The sequence below is a fragment of the Balaenoptera musculus genome, chromosome X (genome assembly GCF_009873245.2).
Source record: "Balaenoptera musculus isolate JJ_BM4_2016_0621 chromosome X, mBalMus1.pri.v3, whole genome shotgun sequence".
Taxonomy (NCBI): Eukaryota; Metazoa; Chordata; class Mammalia; order Artiodactyla; family Balaenopteridae; genus Balaenoptera; species Balaenoptera musculus.
In genome coordinates, this window is record NC_045806.1 from 62,488,150 (window position 1) to 62,513,252 (window position 25,103).

General features: G+C 36.4%; 1 protein-coding gene across 9 annotated transcripts in view; it reads right to left on the minus strand.

Annotated features, from left to right (window-relative positions):
- ATRX (ATRX chromatin remodeler) overlaps nucleotides 1-25,103 on the minus strand; it is a 241,231-nt gene that overhangs the window by 102,239 nt on the left and 113,889 nt on the right. For all 9 annotated transcript variants that reach the window (XM_036839559.1, XM_036839556.1, XM_036839558.1 and 6 more), the window contains 6 exons: nucleotides 18,292-18,394; nucleotides 16,727-16,945; nucleotides 3,382-3,523; nucleotides 2,101-2,210; nucleotides 914-1,060; nucleotides 580-757 (listed from right to left, as the gene is read on the minus strand). In XM_036839559.1, coding sequence (XP_036695454.1) covers nucleotides 580-757; nucleotides 914-1,060; nucleotides 2,101-2,210; nucleotides 3,382-3,523; nucleotides 16,727-16,945; nucleotides 18,292-18,394 — 899 coding nt within the window. The remainder of the gene's footprint in view (nucleotides 1-579; nucleotides 758-913; nucleotides 1,061-2,100; nucleotides 2,211-3,381; nucleotides 3,524-16,726; nucleotides 16,946-18,291; nucleotides 18,395-25,103) is intronic.

A 25,103-nucleotide genomic window follows, 5' to 3' on the forward strand; every position in this document is an offset into this window, starting at 1 on the left:
GAAAAAATATAGAATACAAACAACTAAATATTAATTGGTTCTGCGGATCGTACAACTTGCTGCTTTTACAAGTTGCAAGTAAGAATCAAATATTTGGATCTTGCATCATGAAGATTACTGTTAGAAGGAATGACAGCATTGCAAATATTAACCTTCCATTGTGATGACCATTTAAAAGACGGAAAAAATGCAGCCAATTCTTCTAATGACATAAAGTTGGGAAAGAAACATAAAGAACTGTTTTCAGAGTATGGAGAGAGCTCTTGTAATAATCTAATACTCAGACAGTCAGAAGAATCTGCAATTGTGACACAGGTACCTGGTGAATTTTTAATTGTTTACAAGGTCTCCCCTGAAAACCTCAAACACTTCCATATTCAGCAAATGAATTCTGAACATCTGGCAATATTAAGGGTGATTTCATCTTAATGAAATTATACTAAGAAACAAACAGAAGGCAAAAACTTGAATGATAAACAAAAACCAGCTACTTAGTAGTTGGTCAATCAGTATTTGTTAAATATAAGCATATTTTTCATTCAACTTGTTTCTTTATCTCAGTGCCTGTTAATATCTTACCTGGATCAACCAAAGCTTTGTTAAATATTTCTTTAAGTTTCCTACTCTTCACATTCCTTCCTTGAGCAAGATTTCTGTACATCTCATAGCCTATGATCATAACACCACCATCTTCTTGCCATCTCTGCAGCATGTAGCTTCTCTCCTGAGGACGTTTCACAGTTGCTAATTCAGAGACCTTTTGTGAGGAAATAAAGATTTTTAAAGGTAGGAATGTATGAATACTAAATATCCCCACTGAAATATGCATCATTGGTAATTAAAAATCTTTTTATTTTACTATATGAATTTCATGCAGTTATTCTGATAATAGAAAACATTCTAAATATGATACCTCAAGCTTCTCATCATCTTTTAATCCCTCTTGCCACTTCTCAAATTCATTCATCCAATTCAAAGCAGTATTAAGAGGACAAACCACTAAAGCTGTGCTGAAATCCAATTTGTCACACAAAAGAACCGTATGAAGAAAGCTTACCACCTACAAGAAAACAAATTAAGTTGCCACCTTCATTTAAATATCTGCAAAAAAAGTTAATAAATTGAGCAAACTTACAATAGTTGGGTTTTTGGGGTTTGTTTTGTTTTTTGTTTTTTGGTTTAAACAATAAAGCAACCAACCAAAGGTCAACAGGGAAAGAGATAGGTATAATAAGGGACTTCAACTAGATGATATATAAGATCCTTCCAACTCTAAAGCTCCATGATTCTATGATCAGTAATAATAATATGAATATAAAAAGTAACCACACCAAAACAGCTACTAAGTCCCTAGTCCCCAGAGAACATCCTTATGATCTTCAGAAAATACCACTGCCCATTTAGAAGAGAATTATGTTACCGAGTATTTTTCCATGTAAAGTGTTCTCACTGAATCTATAGTAATTGTCTTATGGCTTGAAATTTTATATATATAAACTAATTCCACATCTCTGCTACAACTCCTGCAGTCTTCCTGCAACTTCCTGCATTCAGAAATGTAGTATTTTAATAGTGAAAAATATATTATGTTCTCATTACTAAAGGATCACAGACTGTTAAAAAGTCGGGAATTCCCTGGTGGTCCAGTGGTTAGGACTCGGCGCTTTCACTGCCAAGGGCGCAGGTTCAATCCCTGGTTGGGGAACTAAGATCCTGCAAAGCCACGCAGCACGGCCAAAAAAAAAAAAAAACAGTGTTGTAAAGGAACTTCATTTCCACCTCAGACTCTTTGCAGTTTTACTGGCTATGCCTGTAACCCTACTCCTTCACTTCATTAGGATCTCTGCTCAAAGATCACTTCCTAAAAGATGCTTTCCCTCTCTATTCGTCCTTAACATTTATTATCTGAAAGTAAATATTTCTTATTTTATTTGATTAAAATCTCTCTCCCCCACCAGAATATAAGCTTCTTGAGTGAGAAATCTTGTTATTCTTGTTCATTGCTTTATCTCCAGCCCCTACAACTGTGCCTGGAACATAAACGAATACATATTCTTGAATTAATGAATGCACAAGAACAGAATACCTTCATGTTCTTACCTGTAAAGTCTTACCAAGGCCCATGCAGTGGGCGAGAATGCATCCTGAACCTGGAGATTTCTTTGTTTTTTTTACAGACTCACAGCAGCAATCCCACATAAACTGAACACCTAAAAATGACAGCTTCGTTATGCTCAATTTAAAGGCTCAAGTTAAAAAAAAAATCTTCTGTCGGGACTTCCCTGGTGGCACAGTGGTTAAGACTCTGAGCTCCCAATGCAGGAGGCCCGGGTTCGATCCCTGGTCAGGGAACTAGATCCCACATGCATGCCACAATCAAAGTTCGCATGCCACAACTAAGGAGCCAAAGAGCCGCAACTAAGGAGCACGCCTGCCGCGACTAAGACCTGGCACAACCAAATAAATATATAAAATAAAATAAGATAAAATAAAATAAATCTTCCATCATAAACACATCAAAAACATAACGAAAACTTCTAAGAAATAGAATTTTTTAAAAAGAGAGATAAAAATCTCTTAAATGTAAATGAGATTTGTTTTACCCCCCCCACACACACACTAAGGTTAACTAGAAAAAAATGTGAACACAAGCACACAACAGGGTAACTTTCACTCCTCTAAGCTATCACAGCAGACCTTCGCCATTCCCTGGGATAGTCCAAAGAGACATAAGAATAATCTAAAATAGAAACTTTATCCAAAGAGAGAATAGATTCCTATCAAATATACTTTCAGGTTTATTGAGTCAATCAGGAAAAAAAAATCCAGGAGATAATTCATCATTTCTCCCTTTATTCAACATTAAAAACTGAACAATAAAGGGGCTTGCTACCTAAGGAGTAGGAACTATAGAACTTCCCTTATGAATTCATTCATATACACAATCAAAACTGACTTCCTGATTCCACTCTGACAAAGCAGAGGATAGGGATAATCTGGTATCTTTCCAAAACCAATGTAGGAACATTATTAACAAACATACTTGAAAAAGCATTTCCTGAAGAAGGCTTTTAGCTAAGTGTACCTCTCCCTACCCCACAGCTGCCCTTAGCCAACCACTGCAGATTAGGTGAAATTCACTTGCTATATATACCCATCTGTGAGGTGCACACTTCCCCTTTCATAATACTCATTTTCTTTGCAACTGTCCAGTTTTGTTCTTCTTCATTTGCTTATGCACTCCATAAGGGCAGGGATCATATTTGTTTTGCTCACCAGTAGACGTAACTCCAGTACTTAGCAGAATGTGAGGCACACAGGGGACACCAAATATTGGTAAAATTTAACTAAAAATGCTTTAATCATCTAATAGTTTCTTACCATCTACTTGATGGGGTTTCAATTTGATAACCATATTTCTATGAACCTGCACTAAAGGTTCTTTGGTTTCTTCATCTTCATCTAAAACCAACTTGGTTGTTATTGGACACTTAGTGGGTGAAGCATCTTCAATTTCTATCACCTACAAGAAAGACAATTATAGTTAAGCTCAAAGAAATCTTTCAAGCAATGGTGGAGTATGAGTCTTACTAAGGGAAATTTTGCAAAATACAGACACATCTACTTCCATACCATACATCCAATATTCTGGTTCAGTAATACCAGGACAGATCACAGGTTTATATGTTTTCCAAAATCAAAAACCTCCACAAGACTTTGAATCACTGTGGTAATGTCGCTAATTTAGCTCATCGGTTCTCACCTTGAACATTGCAACATGTGTTAGGTAGAGATGTGACAAAAGTAGCACTCTAAATTAATCCATGGCACCACCATTAAAATTTGAATAGACACATGGCTCCCCAAAAGGGATTTTTCTATTCTTCTACAGGACATGTGAAAATGTGCAAGGGCACTTACAGTTATCACAATGACTGGTTAGGACTGGTATTTAATGTAGGCAGAGGGGAAGGTAAATATAAATGTTCTACAATGTGAAAGACAGTCCCAAACAAGAACTGTCCCACCCAAGATTCCAGAAGACTCCCATTGAAAAACACTGTAAATATGTGTTGTGAAAGGGAAAAACTTTCAGAAACACTGGTTTGAGAACCTCAGGCTCAAAAGCATGACAAGAACATATAATACCCTCTAAATGCAAAAGGGAAACAATTACCTCAAGTTTCTTATTTGAAAGAAAACTTAAATAGATATAAATACATATGAATACATGTATTTGTATATTTTTTTTGCTTTCTTATCCCAATGTCTATCCATTACATAGTATACTCAAGAACTGTATAAGCTAGGTGCAAGTGTTGCCATTTTACAAATGAAAAAGAAATGAGGGACTGAGAAGTTAAATAACTTACACAAGGTCATACAACTATTAAGTATCACAACACTAAGATTTATACCCAGAGGGTTAGGCTCCAGAGTCCATGCTCTTAACCACTATGCATTACTACTTTAATAAATGAAATGCTTGTATAAACAGGTTTATGGTTCCATGACAATCAATAAAGATTCATGATTTTAAACTGAAGACGTTGTGATGCTTAAGCATAAAATATTAGCCGGTATTCTTTTCCTTATTTAGAACTGTAACTAGAAATGAATGGATTATTTGATACTCACTACTGAAATTTTCAAACATAAACAAAAGTAGACAGTAGCATAATGAGCCCTGTTACCCATTATTCAACCTCAAAAATTATCAACTTCTGGCCAGTTCTGTTTCACTGACAGCCTCCCACCCGTTCTCCAACTCATTTGATTCCATAAATGATTTTGAAGCAAACCCAAGCAAGCATGTTATTTCATCTGTGGTTTAGAATGTCTCTTTAAAAGGACACTCTCTCTTTTTAAAATCATAACTACAGTACCATTATTGCATGTAAAAAATGTTGAATAAGTCACAAATTTGTAATAAATTACCTGGATAGATACTTCACTTATATAAAACTGAAATTATTAACCAATCAAGATTAATACTAGGAAAAAGTGTGGTGGACTATAAATAGCACAGGCCATTTAGATCCCAGCTCCATTTCAACAAGTTACTTAAACTCTCTTAGCTTCAGTTTCTCCATGTGCAAAGTAGGAAAGATTATGAACAACCCTCATGGGGTTGTTGCAGAGATTAAATAAGGCAAAGAATACAAAGTATCAGGCATAGACTAAGTATTCACTAAATTTTTATTGTGTTCTAGCTTGGATGTGTCCCAGCTTCATATTGCTGGGGCAAAGCCTTTAGCCAAAATGTAAAATTCTCTGAATGTCTTGTCCTATTTGCAAGGTGTGGTAGACAGAATCCTAAAATGGTCTCCAAGATTCCCACCCTCTGGTATAATCCCATCCCCTTGAGTGTGACTGAGATCTGTAACTATGATGAGATATCATTCCCATAATTGGGCCACTAATCAGCTGGGTTTGGTTTAATCAAAAGGGACATTCTCCTAGGTGAGCCAGACCTAATCAAGGTAAGCCCTTTAAAAGACCAAAGGGTAAGAGATGCTCTCTTCTGGTCTCCAAGGCAAGCAAACTGCAATACTGTGGAGAGAAGTCTCTAGTAGCTAAGGACCTCACTGCTACAATCACAAGGAACTGGATTCTGCCAATATGTGAGCTAGAAAACAACAAAGTCTTAGATGAAAATTGCAGCTCTGGCTAACATCTTAATTTCAACTTGGTGAGACACTGAGCAGACGACCCAGTAGACCACGCTCAGCTAAGCCACTCTCAAATTCCTGACTTACAGACCTGTGAGATAATAACTTTGTCTTGTTTTAAGCTAAGCTTGTGGTAATTTTTTAATGCACAGTAGTAAACTAATATACAAGGCTTTAAGAATTTTGAACCATATGTTCATAAGTGATATTTTAGCTATTAAGCACTATCTTCAGGATGGGAGATTAGTGAATCTTCATCCTGAATGGAGGAGAAGACAATTTATAAAGAAACTGTCTACTTATTAATGATTAAGTGTATGTGTTTATGCACTCAAGGTACAATTTAAGTAAAGTTTATATAACTAATAATAGTAATGAAATGGGAGAACTTAGGAGAAATGATAAATTAAGCTATAGCAAAGAATAATAAATAAGGACATGAAATGTATCCCATGTCTGAATTGAAAAAGGAAAAGAAAAAATGAAAACAAAACCATTTAAGCAACATACTGAAAAGGCTGAGCCCCATTTCTGCTGATGGAGATTCAGGAACACAATGCATGATGGAGTACTAGGGACCAAATTTACCCTCCTGCTGTAATCAATTAGGAAAGTAGACAAAATATACGAAACTAACATTTTTGTACTTTGAATAACAGGCACCAGCAGGACACTGATACCTGAGAGAAGCAAAACCAACAAGGAGGGCCCTATTCCCCCTTGACTGCTGCCTGAAGGCACATTCCAGAATCGAGGGTATCCAAAGCAGAACACTGGAGTTGTGCTGAGCTGGGAAGACAGAGGTCAAGCTGAGATGGCTAGAAAAACCACAGAGAGAAACTACAGAGAACTACAGAGAGAAAAGGACTATACAAGAAGACCTCCAGAAATCAAAATGGGAGTCACTGTCTTAACTGAATACTAAAATGCACATGAGGAGTAAAACTCCACAAAGTCAGACAAAGTGTGACCAAGAAGTTGTGAGCTAAATAGTTCCCATTGATCATATAGGTCTGGAAAGCATTCAATTTTAAACAAGGTAGAGTATACTCTTCATGCATAACTCAGGGCATTCAGTAGAGACCAGAGAAAGGCCATCTTTAAAATGGTAGGAAAGTTTTATGGTATTTTTACTTGCCCTTACCCCACTACCTCCTAGTGAGGTGATGGTCTTATTCTTGAAGCAGCAGCAGCCTGGTTGACAGTTTCCTCCCTCAAACTAGAGGGAGCACAGCAGAAATTATTTGCAAATTATTGTGTATATCTATTATAACCTGCCTGGGGATAACCAAAGGAATGACATAAAACTTTTATCATTGTTTCACCTAACTTGAAATTCTGATGGGAGAAAACAGAAAAAAATGCTTAAAAAAAAAAAAGTTACAAGGCAACTATAAACCCACAGATGTCAGGGCCAAGACATTATAGGTGGAGACATACAACTGACCACCTAAGGCCCAGAGACGAAGCTAGGATGAGACTCTTGGAATTTAGGACATTCAAAACCAGCAAAATAGACAGAAGAATTTTAAAACCAAGTGTATGCCCAGGTAAGAAACATGCTCAGAAAAAACCTGAGAAGACCTTAAGTTTTAACCTCAGAGTGATCCTTTAGCTTCATTGCAAGTCTAGTTAAGTACTGAAGGAGTGCCCCAGTACAGAGCCAATCTACAAAGACTGGAAAAGATCAGGCATTCAAGGAAATCTCTTTCAAAACATTAACAGAACATTAGTGAAAGGAAAAGAGCATTCAGTAATGATGCAAAACAATAAACAAACTTTGCAAAAATAAATGGGGAGAGTCTCATATCAATCAGACTATGACAACTAAAGAAAAAAAAATACAGCAAATCCTTGGGAAGGGAGAGAACTTAATTTCCAGAGTTACTGCATTATAATAGCCAAATGCCCAATTTGCAATTTAAAAAACCCCACGAGACTTCCCTGGTGGCGCAGTGGTTGGGAATCTGCCTGCCAATGCAGGGGACACGGGTTCGAGCCCTGGTCCGGGAGGATTCCCACATGCTGCGGAGCAACTAAGCCTGTGCGCCATGGCTGCTGAGCCTGCGCTCTAGAGCCCACGAGCCACAACTACTGAGCCCACGTGCCACAACTACTGAGGCCCGCGCGCCTGGAGCCCGTGCTCCGCAACAAAGAGAGGCTACCACAGTGAGAGGCCTGCGCACCGCAGCGAGGAGTGGCCCCTGCTCACCGCAACTAGAGAAAGCCCGCGCGCAGCAACGAAGACCCAACTCAGCCATTAAAAAAAAAAAACCCCACAAACCAAACAATGAAACAGGAAAACATGGCCCATTCTAAAAAACAAAATAAGACAACGTTTAACCATCCCTGATAAGTCCCCAACAACGGACTTATTAGACAAAGACATTAAAGTAACTGTCTTAAAATATGTTCAAAAACCCAAAGGAAACTGTGGACAATCTAAAGGAAATCAGGAAAACAATGTAGGCACAAAATGGGACTATCAACAAAGAAGCAGAAATTATAAAAAGGAGTCAAACAGAAAATCTGGGACTGAAAAAGGCAATAAGTGAAATTAAAAATTCAAAAAGGATTCAGATATAAGCAGGCAGAAAATTACCAAACATGAAGATGCCAACTGAAATTATCAAGGCTAAGGAGCAGAAAGAAAAAAGAATTGAGAAAAGTGAGAGACCAAGGGACTTGTAGGACATCATCAAGCAGATCAATATATACGTTATCAGAGTCCAAGAAGAAGAAGAAAAATAGGGGCAGAAAGGTTATTTGAGGAAATAATGGCCAAAACTCCCCAAATCTGAGTAAAGGCCAGGATCTACAAATCCAAGAAGCACAACAAACTTGAAGTGAGATAAACTAAAAGAGACCCAGACTAAGCACATTATAATCAGAACTTCAAAGTACAAAGAAAGAGAGAATCTTGAAAGTAGCAAGAGAGACTTGTCACATACAGGGATCATAAATAACATTATCAGCTTATTTCTCATCAGAAACTTGAAGGCCAAAAGGCAGTGCAATAATATATTTTAAAGTATTGAAAGAAAACAACTGTCAGCTGAGAATCTTATATCAAACAAAAGTATCCTTCAAAATAGAGGGAGAAATCAAGACATTCCTAAACTGAGAGAGTTCATTAAAAATAGACCTACCCTACAAGAAATGCTAAAGGGAAGCCTTCAGGTTGAAATGAAAAAAATGCTATATAGTAACTCAAAGATGTATAAAGAACTAAAGATGTATGGAAAAGGTACACAGTCAAATATAAAACCCAGTATTATTGTAATTTTGGTTTGTAACTCCAGGTTTACTTTCTATAGGATTTAAAAGACAAAACCATAAAAAGTAATTATAAATATATGTTATTGGGGCATAAAATGTATAAAAACAAAATCTGTGACATGAATTATATACAGGGGGGAATGGGGCTGTAAAAGACTACGATTTATGTGCATGACTGAGGTCAAGTTCATTCAATTTAAACTACATCATTATGACTTTAGGATGTTATATGTAATCCCATGTTAACCACAAAGAAAATATCTACATATGATACACAAAAGAAAATGAGATGGGAATCAAAATGAGTCACTGCAAAAAATGAAATAAACAAACAAAAAGGGAAGCAATGGCGGAAATGATGAGCAAAAAAGCAGTAAGACATATAAAATATAGCATAATGGAAGAAGTAAATCCTTACTCATCAGTACTTACTTAAAATATAATGGATTAAACCCCCAATCAAAAGGCACAGAATGCTAAAATTGATTAAAAAATGATCCAAATATTGGTTGTCTACAAAAGACTCACTTTAGGTCAAAAGACACAAATAGGTTGAAAGTGAAAGAATGGTAAAAGATATTCCATGTAAACAGCAACTAAGAAGGCTGGGATGGCTATATAAACATCAGACAAATAGACTTTAAGTCAAACACAATTACAAAAGGCAAAAAATATATATATTAACAGATGAGTAAATTAATCAAAAAGATATAACAATCATAAACATAACTGCACCCAAAACAGAGTCCCACATTATATGAAGCAAACACTGACAGAATTGAAAGGAGAAATAGGCTGTTCTACAATAATAGTTTGGAGACATCACACTCTACTTTCAATAATGCATAGAACAAGCCAATTAAAGATCAACAGGGAAACACAGAACTTGAACAACCCTGTAAACCAATTAGCCCTAACACACAGAACACTCAGCTCAACAACAGCAGAGTACGAATTTTCTCAAGTACACATGGAACTTCTCAAGGACAGACCACATGTTAGGGCACAAAACAAGCCTTAATAAATTTTAGAAGATTAAAATCATAAAAATCAACTATACTTCAATAAAAAAAAAATAAAATGAAAGGTTTTACTGACCTCTTAAAAAATAAGTAAATAAATAAAATCATAAAAAAACTATCTTCTCCAATCACAGTGGAATTAAACTAGAAATCAATAACAAAAGGACAATGGGAAAAATGCAAATATGCATAAATTAAACAAGATACTCTTAAATAACCAATAGGTCAAATAAGAAACCACAAGGGACATTAGAAAATACCTTCAGACAAATTAAAATGAAAACACAAAATACTAAAACCTGTGGGATTCAGCAAAAGAAGTGCTAAGTGGAGAATGTATAGTGGTAAACACACACATTAAAAAGGAAATAAGATCACAAATTGAGAACTTAACTTTACACCTTAAAGAAGTAGAAAAAGAGGAGCAAACTAAACCCAAGCTAGCAGGTGGAAGGAAATAATATGGATTAGAGCAGACAGAAATAAAACAGACACTAGAAAAAGAGAAAATCAACAAAATCAAAAGTTGGTTCTTTGAAAAGAATAAAATTCACAAATCTTTAGTTAGAATGAGTAAAACAAAAAGAGGATTCAAATTATTAAAATCTGAAATAAAGGTGATGACATTACTAGCAATTTTACAGAAATAAAAATAATTATGAAAGAATACTATGAACAACTGTACAACAAAATGGATAACATAGATGAAATGGAAAAATTCCTAGAAACACAAACCACCAGATCAGACTCATGAAGAAAACAAAATCTGAACAGACTGCTAAACTAGTTAAGAACACTGAATCAGTAATCAAACTTCCAACAAAGAAAAAAGCCTAGGGCCCGATGGGCTTCCCTGGTGAATTTTACCAAACATTTAAAAAATAATTAATGACAATTTTTCTCAAACTCTTCTAGAAAACTGAAGATGAGGGAATATTTTCTAATTCATTCAATGAGACCAGCATTACCTTGATTCAAAATTCAGACAAATAAACTATATGAAAACTACAGATTCTCTATTAATATAGATTCAAAACTCCTCAACAAAGTACTAGCAAACCAAATTCAACAGCATTATTAACAGGATTATACAAAATGGCAAAGAAAGAAACTGTCATGACAAAGGATTTGACAATGATGTCTTAAATAAAACATCAAAAGCACAGGCAATGAAAGAAAAAAATTGATAAATTGGACTTCATCAAAATTTCAAACTTTTATGCAAAGGATACTTATCAATAGAATTAAAGATAATCCACAAAATGGGGGAATATATTTGCAAATTACATATATGATAAGAGATTGATATCCAGAATATATAAAGAACCCCTACAACAATAACAAAAAAAAGCACAATTTTAAAATGTGCAAAGGATTTGAATAGACATTTCTCCAAAAATATACAAATGGGCAATATGCACATGAAAAGATGATCAACATCATTAGTCATTAAGGAAATGCAAATCAAAACCATAATGAAATACCACTTCACAACCATTAGGTTGGCTATTACAAAAGGGGGGGAGGGGCAGAGAAGAAAGAAGAGAAAAGAAAGAAAAAGAAAAGAAATATTGTAAAGATGTAGAGAAATTGGAACCTGTATGCATTGCTGGTGGAAATATAAAATGGTGCAGCTGTTGTGGAAAACACTGTGGTGATTCCTCAAAAAATACATCAAGAATTACCATATGTTCCACCATTCCACTTCTGTATATATACCCAGAAGACTGGAAAGCAGGAACTTGAAGAGATATTTGTACATCCATGTTCAAAGCACCATTATTCACAATAGCCAAAAAGTGGAAGAAACCTAAGTATCCATCAACAGATAAATGAATAAACAAAATGTTGTATATGCATAGAATATACTGTTCATCCTTAAAAAGAAATTAAATTCTGACAGTTGATATAACATGAATGAATCTTGAAAACATTCTGCCATGTGAACTAAGACAGACAGAAAAGGACAAATACTGAATGATTCCACTCATATGAGGTACCTAGAATAGGCAAATTCATAGAGACAGAAAGTAGAAGAGAGGTTACAAGAGACTAGGGAGAAGGGGGAATGGGAATTTATTGTTAAATGGGTACACAGTTTCTGTTTAGGATGATGAAAAAGGATGGTGATGATGGTTACACAACATGTATTTCACTGAACTGTGTACTTAAAAATAGTAAAAATAGTAAAAATATTTTTAAAAGAACCCAAAGAAGTGCAAACAAAATAAGTCATGCCAATATGTAACAGGATACTCCAATTTAGTGAAAATGTTGGAACAACTAACTGTACCTCAAAAGAAGATTTGGGGAGGGGAGGATTGACAGTGGTACATCCATTCAACAGATAAGTTGTTTCACAGTTAAGAGCAGACACAACCTAGGGAGGACAGAACACTCTCAAAACATTAAGTAAAAGGAAAAAAGCCAAGCTGAAGAAAACCACAAAAATACATACAGTAGATGTGTGCATTCCATGGTATGTCAAAAGCAAATGTACACTTAAGATTGGTACATTTCACTCAAAATAAATTTTACATAAAAAGAAAAATTTTAAATAAATATGAATTCTAGCTAATGACATGCAAGCTAAAGCATTTAGGTTAAGTTAAATGATGTCTGCAATTAACATTGAAATGCATAAAAAATATAATGATGGATAGAGAGATTAGTAGATAAATAGGAATGTAACAAACCAAGTATAGTAAAATGTTAACAGAAAAATCTAGGACCTGAGTTTATGGGAAATCACTGTGAAATTCTGTAAACCTTGCAGTACGCTGGAACTTTTCATAGTAAAATGCTTGAAAAGAAAGATGGTGTGACTATACTATCATCACATAGAGTAGATTTCAGATGGTGAAAAATCACCAGAGGTAAAAGGGGACATTACTCATTGATAATGGGTCAATTCACAAGAAAGGCATAACAATCCTACATGTACATGTACCTAACAACAAATTATAAGCAAAAAACTGAGACAAATGCAATGAGAAAATGACAAATCGACAATTATAGTTGGAGACCTCAACACTGCTCTCTCAATATGAGACAAAATATCATTAAGGATAAACAGGACCTGGGACTTCCCTGGTGGTCCAGTGGATAAGACTCCACACTCTCAATGCAGGGGGCCCAGGTTCGATCCCTGATCGGGGAAGTAGATCCCACATGCATGCCACAACTAAGAGTTCGCCTGCTGCAACTAAGACTCTGCATACCAAAACTAAGAAGTCCACATTCTGCAAATTAAGAGTCCACATGCCGCAACTAAGACTCCACATGCCGCAACTAAAAAAAAAAAAAAAAAAAAAAGATCCCACATGCCACAAGTGAGACCTGGCGCAGCCTAAATAAACATTTTTTTTTAAGTGTTAACTTAAAAAAAAAAAAGGATATACAGGACCTGAATGTAATAAACCACCATAACCTAATTGAAATTTATAGAATATTTCACCCCACAACGGCAGAATATATACATGGAACATTCAAAAAGATACATCATTTTCTGGGCCATAAGAAAAATAGAAAAGATCTGAACAGAGTAAAAGGAAAACACAAAATATCAAAATTCATACACTGCAGCATTTAAAACAGTATGCAGAGTGGGGAACTTTATACCTTTAAATGCATATATTAAAAAAGGAGCAAGATCCAAAATTCACCTTAAGTAGCTAGCAAAAAAGCAAATTAAACCCAAAGAAAGAGTGATAACATAAAAATAGAACGGAAACCAATGAATTAGAAAAAGGTGAAACAACAGAGGAAATTAAATCCAAAGCTGGTGTTTTTGAAAAGATAGTAAAATTGCTAAACCTCTAGAGAGACTAATCAAGAAAAAAAAACAGACATATTATCAATAACACAAATGAAAGATGAGATATCATGACAGCGCCTACAAAAAACAAAAAACTTAATAAGGGAATACTGTGAACAAATTTACATCAATAAATTAGACTACAGGGCTTCCCTGGTGGTGCAGTGGTTAAGAATCTGCCTGCCAATGCAGGGGACACGGGTTCGAGCCCTGGTCTGGGAAGATCCCACATGCCGCGGAGCAACTAAGCCCATGAGCCACAACTACTGAGCCTGCGCGTCTGGAGCCTGTGCTCCGCAACAGGAGAGGCCACGATAGTGAGAGGCCCGAGCACCGCGATGAAGAGTGGCCCCCACTCGCCGCAACTAGAGAAAGCCCTCGCACAGAAACAAAGACCCAACACAGCCAAAAATAAATAAATAAATTTATTAAAAATAAATAAATAAATTAGACTACATAAATGAAATGGACAAATTCCTTAAACATAAAATTTACCAAAACAGACCTAAGGAGAAACAGATAAGTCTAAATAGCCCTACATTTATTAAAGTAACTGAATCTGTTTAAAATTTTCTAAAAACTCAGAAAACATCAGACCAATAGCTTCACTGGAGAATTCTATCAAACATTTAAGAATGAAATAATATCTATCTTACAAACATTCTTTTAAGAAGACAGAGGAGATAGAGCACTTCCCTACTCATTTTACATGAGAACAGTATTACTGTGATAGCAAAACCAGAAAGATATTACAAGAAAAGAAATTTACAAACCAACATGTCTCCTTAACAGTGAGGTAAAACTCCTGTTGAAACAATATAGCAAAAGAAACACAACAATATATAAAAAGAGTAATATGCCATGACCAAGCAAGGCTTATTCTGGCAACGCAAGACTAATTTTCTAGATCACCAGATACATTAAAAAGCATTTGACAGCTTCCCTGGTGGCACAGTGGTTATGAATCTGCCTGCCAATGCAGGGGACACGGGTTAAGCCCTGGTCTGGGAAGATCCCACATGCTGCGGAGCAACTAAGCCCATGGGCCACAATTACTGAGCCTGCACTCTAGAGCCCGTGAGCCACAACTACTAAGCCCGCGTGCCCTAGACCCCATGCTCCGCAACAAGAGAAGCCACCGCAATGAGAAGCCCGTGCACCGCAACAAAGAGTAGCCCCCGCTTGCCGCAACTAGAGAAAGCCTGCGTGCAGCAACGAAGACCCAACGTAGCCAAAAAGAAAGAAAGAAACTTATAAAAAGAAAAGCATTTGAAAAAATTAACTATCCTTTTATAATTTAAAAACAGAAATGAACAAAAAATTTGAAAGAAATTAATAAAATGGTTTCTGTGTATAGACAACATGACTGAATATGTAGAAAATCCTCAGGAATCTACAAAAAAAGCTACTAGAACTCGTAAGAGAATTTGGCAAGGTCACAGAACACAAGGTCTTTAAATCACTTGAAATTTCATTTACCATGACATCAGAAAATATAAAGTACTTAGGGATAAATTTAGCAAAATATGTGCTAGGTTTGTACAATGAAAAGCATAAAACATTGCTAAGAGAAATAAAAGGAGCACTAAATAAATGGAGAAATATACTATATTTATGTAACAGTAAACAAAATACTGTTAAGATGTCACTAATCTAAATATCCAACACAATCCCAATAAAAGTTCCAGGAAGATTCTTGTTAAAAATTGACAAGAGGATACTAAACAATATGCAAATAATTGAGTAGAGCCAAAACAACTCTAAAAAAGTAGAACAGGGTTTTCCCTGGTGGAGCAGTGGTTAAGAATCCGCCTGCCAAGGCAGGGGACACGGATTCGCGCCCTGGTCCGGGGAGATCCCACATGCTGCGGAGCAACTAAGCCCATGTGCCACAACTACTGAGCCTGTGCTCTAGAGCCCGCGAGCCACGACTACTGAGCTCATGTGCCACAACTACTGAAGCCCACGCGCCTAGAGCCCCTGCTCCGCAACAAGAGAAGCCACCACAATAAGCCCGCGCACTGCAATGAAGAGTAGCCCCCGCTCACCGCAACTAGAGAAAGCCTGTGCGCAGCAATGAAGACCCAACGCAGCCATAAATAAATTAATTAATTAAATTTTTAATAAATAAAAAAGTAGAACAAAGTTGTAGAAGTTACAGTATCTGATTTCAAGACTTACTATAAGGTTACAGTAATCAAGACAGTGTGGTATTAGCTTAAGGATAAACATAAACATAAGTATCCAAATGCAACACAATATGTAGTGAGACTTTCTTAGGATCCTAATTCACACCAACTATTTTCAAAACCACTATTATGTTTGTGAGGAAAATGAAAGAATTTTGAATTTTAACTGGATATTTGATGATATTATGGAATTATTGTTAAAGTTTAAGTGTAATAATAGCACTGTGGTAATGTTTAAAAAGTCCTTATCTTTCAACAATATATTCTGAACTACATATAAACAAAATGATATGATTTCCGAGACTTCTCCAAAATAATCTGAAGGCAAAAGAATAGATTAAACAAAACTGGCCACGTGTTAGTAATTGTTGGAGCTGGGTAATGGATACATGAAGGTTTATAACACTATTCCTTCTGCCTGTACCTGTGCTTAAAATTTTTTACAAGAAAAAGTTTATTCAAAAAATTGAAATGCTTTATGGATTTAAGCAATAACCTCTTAACATTTTTCTACTCCAAATAAAACACAATCACTCTGGTGATCAAGAATCTCAACTCTTTCCTGTACCTAATTCATATAACCTAATGAAGATTTATAAGTTGCATAAAATATTGCTAATAGGAAAAAGTAACTATAACTAAAAATCTGTGGTTGATTACAACATCCTATTCTTGAAATACTGAAGTATATCTATGAATCTATGAAGGTCATATATTTAAAAAAATCATAAATAAAAATTGGTTTACCTCTCTCAATTTCTCTCGCTCACGCTCCCGCTCAGCAATACGCTTTCGTCTCTCTTCCTCTTCCTTAAGAGCATTTTGTGTTTCTGTTCTTAGTTTATCATCTTTAAGAATCTTTCGAATTTTCTTTCTGCCTTTTCCAGGAGACTTGGAATCATCATTTTCATCTTCTTCTTCTTCTTCTTCTTCATCTTCTTCTTTATCATCTTCTTCAGAATTACTCTATGGAATTTAAATGATCAAAGGTTAATACTATAAAGTTTTCTAATTTGTCCACTTGATATTCCAATTAACATACCAAGAAAAGGTGGAAGAAAACGTACTGAAAAGCTTCAGAATTATACTTTGTAATATAGAAGAGTATTAAAAAACAACCCTAAAAAGGAGGCAAAGGACTGAACAGACATTTCTCCAAAGGAGACATAGAAATGTCCAATAAGCACATAAAAAGATATTCAACATCACTTGTTATTAGGGAAATTTAAATCAAAACCACAAATGAGATACTAACTCACACCCATTAGGATGGCTATTAAAAAAAAAACAGAAAATAAAAAGTGTTGGTGAGGATGTAGAAAAACTGGAAGGTTGGTGCATTGGGAAAACAGTGTGACAGTTCCTCAAAAAGTTAAACACAGAATTACCATATGATCCAGCAATTCCACTTCTCAGATTATAACTAAAAGAATTAAAAGCAGGGACTCGCCCGCGTTCACAGCAGCATTATTCAAAATAGCCAAAGGTAGAAACAACCCAAACATCCATCAACAGATGCATGGATAAACACAAAGTGATATATACATACAATGGAATACTATCCAGCCTTAAAAAGAAAGGAAATTCTGACACATGCTACAACATGGATAAACCGTGAAAACATTATGTCAATGAAAGAAGCCAGACACAAAAGGACAAATACTGTGTGATTCCATTTGTATGAGATACCTAAAACAGGCAAATTCATAGACACAGAAATTAGAATTAGATGTTACGAGGGGCTGCAGATAGGTGGGAATCAGAGTTACCGTTTAAGGGGTACAGAGTTCCCAATTATAAATGTAATTAAGGCCACTGAATTGCACGTTAGAAATGGTTAAAAGGTTCATTAAAAAAATGAACTCCCCCCAAAAGAGAATAGGATTGACAAAACATTACAGAGAACTTGTACTCTAAATAATTCTGCTTATATATTGTACAAGAAACTTAAATTGACTGACTTCACTGGTAAAAGAAATTTAATCACATATGAGTCATTATGTTTTATGTCTTCAGACAGAATACTTCACATCAATTCTATAGCCCTAAGAATGTAAATAATGAATTAGAACAGCTTAAAACTTCCATTAGATTCAGTTAAGGAAAAGAAAAAAATTGATAATATATCAAAGTTAATACTTCTGCATATTTATACATTCAGTAAGTCAATTCTTCCACAAAATTTAAAATGTAAATAAATGAGTAGAATTTAACTAATGAATGGAATGCAGAAGATGTAATAACATATTTACTATGGTCTACTGTACCAGTTATAATTCCAAGCGCACACAGTAAATCTCATTATTTACTACCTTGTTTTCACTGGAAGAATCTTCTTGAACCTTAATGCGTCGCCTTTTCTTTTTCTGTTTATAACTTCGCTGATTTTCTTCCAACTCTGCTTTCTTTGCAGACCTAAAGAATATTTAAAATGCAAAATAAAATACTTCACGATGAATTTCCTTAAGTAAATTATGAACTATTTTAGAACTGCTTTACCTGTGTGTACATTCCTAAAAAAGATAAAGGAAAAAACAAAGAGTCAAAAAAACCTTCACTAGGTTCAAAAAGGAGAACCCTTAATTTGAAATCCAGTGATCAAAAAAATAAAGATTAAAAAAAAATCAAACAGAAATCCAATCGACATTTTAAGTTATTCAAGGGGGAGGTTTAGCATATGAGTAATAAGATGGAAGGAGGGCCTTTAGAAATATAAATGGCCAATATACACATGAAAAATATTCACCATCTCTTTAAATTAAAAAAAAACAGATTACAAAACTTAGATATGATTTTCTTCATATCAGCTCACACAAATTAAAACAAAAACAGTAACAACAATTTGTGGTGAGAAATGTATTTTTGCGCTTAGGAATTGGTATACAAAGTTACATTAATCAAGACAGTATGTTCCTGGCATAAAGGATAGACATGCAGATCAATGGAAGAGAAATGAGAGTCCAGAAATAAAACTTTATGTTTATGGCCAATTGATTTTCCACAAGGAGGTCAAGACAATGCAATACGGAAAACAGTCTTTTCACAAATGGTGCTCACACAACTGGGTATCTACATTTGAAAGGATGAATCTGGACCCCTATCTTACACCATATAGAAAAATTAACTCAAAATGGATTGTAGTTCCCCTAAGATATACGTTCTAGTTAATAGACTGCTCATTGTTTTATTGTTGAAAGAGTGAGGAAATGGCTATTTACATATTCTGCTGGGGGAAGAAAAAATTCACTTCTATAAGACAGTGTGAAAATACATATGAAAAGTCCTAAAATTGCAAAACTTTAACCCAACAATGTCACTTTTAGAAATGTACTCTAGGATTTAGGTATGAGGGAAGAGACAAGATGGCGGAGTAGAAGGACTTGAGCTCACCTCCTCTCACAGAAACATCAAAATCACAGCTAACTGCTGAACAACCATCAACAAGAAAAACTGGAAACTACCAAAAAAGATGTTCTACATCCAAAGACAAAGAAGCCACAATTGAGACAGGAGGAGGGGTGCTTTTGCCATACAATCAAATCCTGTACTGGCTGGGAGGGGGACCGGCAAACAGGAAAATAAATATATCACAGAGGTTCTCCCACAGGAGTGAGACTTCTGAGCTCCACATCAAGCTCACCAGCCTGGGGATCTGACATCAGTAGGAGAAGACCCCAGAGCATCTGGCTTTGAAGGCCGGCGGGGCATGAGTGCAGGAGCTCCACAGGACTGGGGGAAACAGAGACTTCACTCCTGGAGGGCGCACACAAGGTTTCATGTGCACTGGGCCACAGGGCAAAGCAGTGACTCCATAGGAGACTGGATCAGATGAACCTGTGGGTCTTGGAGGGTCGCCTGGGGAGGTGGGGGTCAGCTATGGCTCACTGTGGGAGGCAAGGACACTGGTGGCGGAGGCCCCAAGGAATATTCATCAGCGAGAGCTCTCCCAGAGGTCTCCATTTTGGCAACAAGACCTGGCCCCACCCAACAGCCTGCAGGCTCCAGTGCTAGGACGCCTCAGGCCAAACAAACAACAGAGTGGGAACACAGCCCCACCCATCAGCAGATAGGCTGCCTAAAGTCCCCCTGAGCCCACAGCCGACTCTAAACACACCCCTTGACATGGCCCTGCCCATCAGAGGGACAAGACCCAGCTCCACCCACCAGTGGGCAGGCACCAGTCCCTTCCAACAGGAAGCCTGCACAAGTCCCTGGATCAACCTCACCCACCAAAGGGCAGACACCAGAAGCAAGACAAACTACAATCCTGCAGTCTGGGGAACAGAGAACACAAACACAGATCGACAAAATGAGATGGCAGAGAAACAAGTTCCAGACGAAGGAACAAGATAAAACCCCAGAAGAACAACTAAGTGAAGTGGAGATAGGCAATCTGCCTGAAAAAGAATTCAGAGTTAATGATAGTAAGGATGATCCAAGATCTCAGAAAAAGAATGGAAGCACAGATTGAGAAGACACAAGAAATAAGTTTAACAAAAAGCTAGATTTAAAGAATGAGCAAACAGAGATGAACAACACAATAACTGAAATGAAAAATACACTAGAAGTAATCAATAGCAGAATAAGGACTTCCCTGGTGGCGCAGTGGTTAAGAATCCGCCTGCCAATGCAGGGGACATGCGTTCAAGCCCTGGTCTGGGAAGATCCCACATGCCGCGGAGCAACTAAGCCCATGCGCCACAACTACTGAGCCTGCACTCTAGAGCCTGCAAGCCACAGCTACTGAGCCCACGCGCTGCAACTACTGAAGCCCACACACCTAGAGTCCATGCTCCGCAATGAGAGAAGCCACTGCAATGAGAAGGCCAAGCACCGCAACAAAGAGTAGCCCCCGCTCACCGCAACTAGAGAAAGCCCGTGTGCAGCAACGAAGACCCAACGCAGCCAAAAATAAATAAATAAATAATTTTTAAAAAAATTAGCAGAATGAATAAGGCAGAAGAATGAATAAGTAAGCTGGAAGACAGATTCCTGTAAATCACTGCTACAGAACAAAATGAAGAAAAAAGAGTGAAAAGGAGGACAGTCTCAGAGACCTCAGGGAAAACATTAAATGCACCAAGTTTCAAATTATAGGGGGCCCACAAGGAGAAGAGAGAGAAAGGGCCTGAGAAAATATGTGAAGAGATAAGAGCTGAAAATTCCCCTAACGTGGGAAAGGAAACACTCAAGTCCAGGAAGTGCAGAGAGTCCAACACAGGATAAACCCAAGGAGGAACATGCCGAAACACATATTAATCAAATTGACAAAAATTAAAGACAAAGAGAAAATATTAAAGGCAACAAGGGAAAAGCAACAAAAAACATACAAGGGAATCCCCATAATGTTATCAGCTGATTTTTCAGCAGTAACTCTGCAGGCCAGAAGGGGGTGGCATGATATATTTAAAGTAATGAAAGGGTAAAACCTACAACCAAGAATACTTTACCCAGCAAGGCTCTCATTCAGATTCAACAGAGAAATCAAAAGCTTTACAGACAAGCAAAAGCTAAGAGAATTCAATACAACAAAACCCACCCTTATAACAAATGCTAAAGGAAATTCTCTAGGCAGAAAAGGCCACAACTAGAAACAAGAAAATTATGAATGGAAAAGCTCACTGGTAAAGGCAAACATACAGTGAAGGTAGGAAGTCAACCACACACAAATATGATGTCAAAATCAGCAACCATGAGAAGAGTACAAATGCAGGATATTGGAAATGCTCTGGAAATTAAGAGACCAACAACTTAAAACAATCTTGTATATATATGGACTGCTATATCAAAACCTCATGGCAACTGCAAACCAAAAATCTACAATAGATACACACACAAAAAAGAAAAAGCAATCCAAACACAACACTAAAGAGTGTCATCAAATCACAAGAGACACTGATAAAAGAAATCAAAAATGACAAAAACAGATGGAAAGATATACCATGTTCTTGGATTGGAAGAATCAATATTGTCAAAATGACTGTACTACCCAAGGCAATCTACAGATTCAAGTCAATCCCTATCAAATTACCAATGTCATTTTTCACAGAACTAGAACAAAAAAAATTTTTAACTTGTATGGAGACACAAAAGACCCTGAATAGGCAAAGCAATCCTGAGAAAGAAAAACAAAGCTGGAGCAATCAGGCTCCTTGACTTCAGACTATACTACAAAGCTAGAGTAATCAAAACAGTATGGTACTGGCACACAAACAGAAATATTAATCATTTGAACAGGATACAAAGCCCAGAAATAAACCCATACACCTATGGTCAATTAATCTACAACAAAGGAGGCAAAAATATACAATGGAGAAAAGACAATCTCTTCAATAAGTGGTGCTGGGAAAACCGGACAGTTACATGTAAAAGAATGAAATTACAACATTCTATAACACCATACACAAAAATAAACTCAAAATGGATTAAAGACCTAAATGTAAGATCAGATACTATAAAACTCTTAGAGAAAAACATAGGCAGAACACTCTTCGACATAACTTGTAGCAATATCTTTTCAGATCCATCTCCTAGAATAATGAAAATAAAACCAAAATAAACAAATGGGATCTAATTAAACCTAAAAGCTTTTGCATAGTGAAGGAAACCACAAACAAAAGAAGATAACCCACAGAATGAGAGAAAATATTTGCAAACAATGCGACCGACAAGGAATTAAACTCCAAAATATACAAATAGCTCATGCAGCGCAATAACAACAACAAAAAATCCCAATCAAAAATATGGGCAGAAGATCTAAATAGACATTTTTCCAAAGAAGACATACAGATGGCCAAAAAGCATATGAAAAGATGCTCATCATCGCTAATTATTAGAGAAATGCAAATCAAAACTACAATGAGGTACCACCTCACACCATTCAGAATGGCCATCATTAAAAAGTCCACAAATAATAAATGCTGGAGAGGGTGTGCAGAAAAGGGAACCCTCTTACACTGTTGGTGGGAATGTAAATTGGTGCAGCCACTATGGAAGACAGTATGGAGTGTCCTCAAAAAACTAAAATTAGAGTTACCATATGATCCAGCAATTCCACTCCTGGGCATATATCCAGACAAAACTATAACTCGAAAAGATACATGCACCCCTATGTTCCTAGCAGCACTATTTACCATAGCCAAGACATGGAAACAACCTAAAATGTCCATCTACAGATGAATGGATAAAGATGTGGTGTGTGTGTGTACATACACACACACACATATACATACATACATATACACACACAATGGAATATTACTCAGTCATCAAAAAAGTGAAATAATGCCATTTGCAGCAACTTGGATGGACCTAGATTTTACCATACTAAGCGAAGTAAGTCAGAAAGAGAAAGACAAATACCATATGATATCCCTTATATGTGGAATCTAGAATAGGACACAAATGAACATATCTATGAAACAGAAACAGACTCACAGACGTAGAGAACAGATTTGTGGCTGCCAAGGGGGAGTGAAGGGGTGAAGGAGGGAAGGACTGGGAGTTTGCAATTAGTAGACGCAAACTATTATATATAGGATGGATAAACAACAAGGTCCTACTTGAACTATATTCAAGTTCCACAGGGAACTATATTCAATATCCTGTGATAAACCATAATGGAAAATAATATGAAAAAGAATATAAATATGTATAACTGAATCAGTTTGCTATATAGCAGAAATTAACACAACATTGTAAATCAACTATACTTCAATAAAATATTTTTTAAAAAGGAATAAAGTACTGAAACAAGCTACAGCCCTGGATAAACATTGAAAACATTATGCTAACTGAAAAAATCCATTCATAAAAAAGACACATATTTACGAATCTATTCATATGAAATGTTCAGAATAAGTAAATCCATACACAAATAGATTAGTTTTTGCCAGGGGATGAGAAGCAGGAAGAATGGAAAATGACAGCTAAGGGGTACAGGATTTCTTTCTGGGATGATGAAAATGTTCTGAAATTAGATAGTGGTAGTAGATGCACAACTTTGTGAATATTCTAAAACTCCCTGTATTCTACTCTTTAAAATAGTGAATTTTGTGTTATGTGAATTCCATCTCAGTGCCTTTAAAATTCTCATTGTATCCTATTGTTATTTTATATTTCCCTGAAGTACAGTATGTTACTATACTCCAGGCACAACCTGGTATTAATCTAAAACAACCTCAAATGTTTTAAAATTTACAAGTGCAAACAGCTATGTAGATATACATATACACACTCACACAAACACAAATTGATAAGTTGATAGAAGTATCATATTATTCTGGAGGAAATAAAAAATTTCTTAGAATGGTTATTATTATCTAAAATACTATGCTAAGAAGGAAGCAAAATTTTAAATAACTTGTAATCTAGATCAGTAGCTATGTGTATTGAGAGAACAAACACATCTTAATTACTATAATACTAGTAGTGCTACAAAGAGCAATAATTAGCATTCACGGAGCACTTACTAATTACCAAACAGGCACTATTATAAGTCCTTTACATGCACCATCTCATTTAATGCCCACAATAATCAATAAGGTAAATAATAATGTAATCCCCCATTTTACAGATGAGGAAACTGAAGCACAGAGTATTCATACAAACAGGAAGTAGTAAAGCCAGGAGTTAGAGTGAGGTAGTTTGTCTACAGAGCCTCTTACCTACTACAACTTCTCACCACAACAACGAAAAATTACAGTTAAGAGTGTTTTTGGGACTTCCCTGGTGGCGCAGTGGTTAAGAATCCACCTGCCAACGCAGGGGACACGGGTTCAAGCCCTGGCCCGGGAAGATCCCACATGTCTCGGAGCAACTAAGCCCATGCGCCACAACTACTGAGCCTGTGCTCTAGAGCCTGAGAGCCACAACTACTGAGCCCACGTGCCGCAACTACTGAAGCCCAGGCGCCTAGAGCCCGTGCTCTGCAACGAGAGAAGCCACAACAATGGGAAGCCCACGCACCGCAACGAGGAATAGCCCCCGCTCACCGCAACTAGAGAAAGCCCACGCAAAGCAACGAAGACCCAACGCAGCCAAAAATCAATCAATAAATAAATACAATTAAAAAAAAAAAAAAAAAAAAGAGTGTTTTTGCACACTGAAAGTCCACCTAATTTAG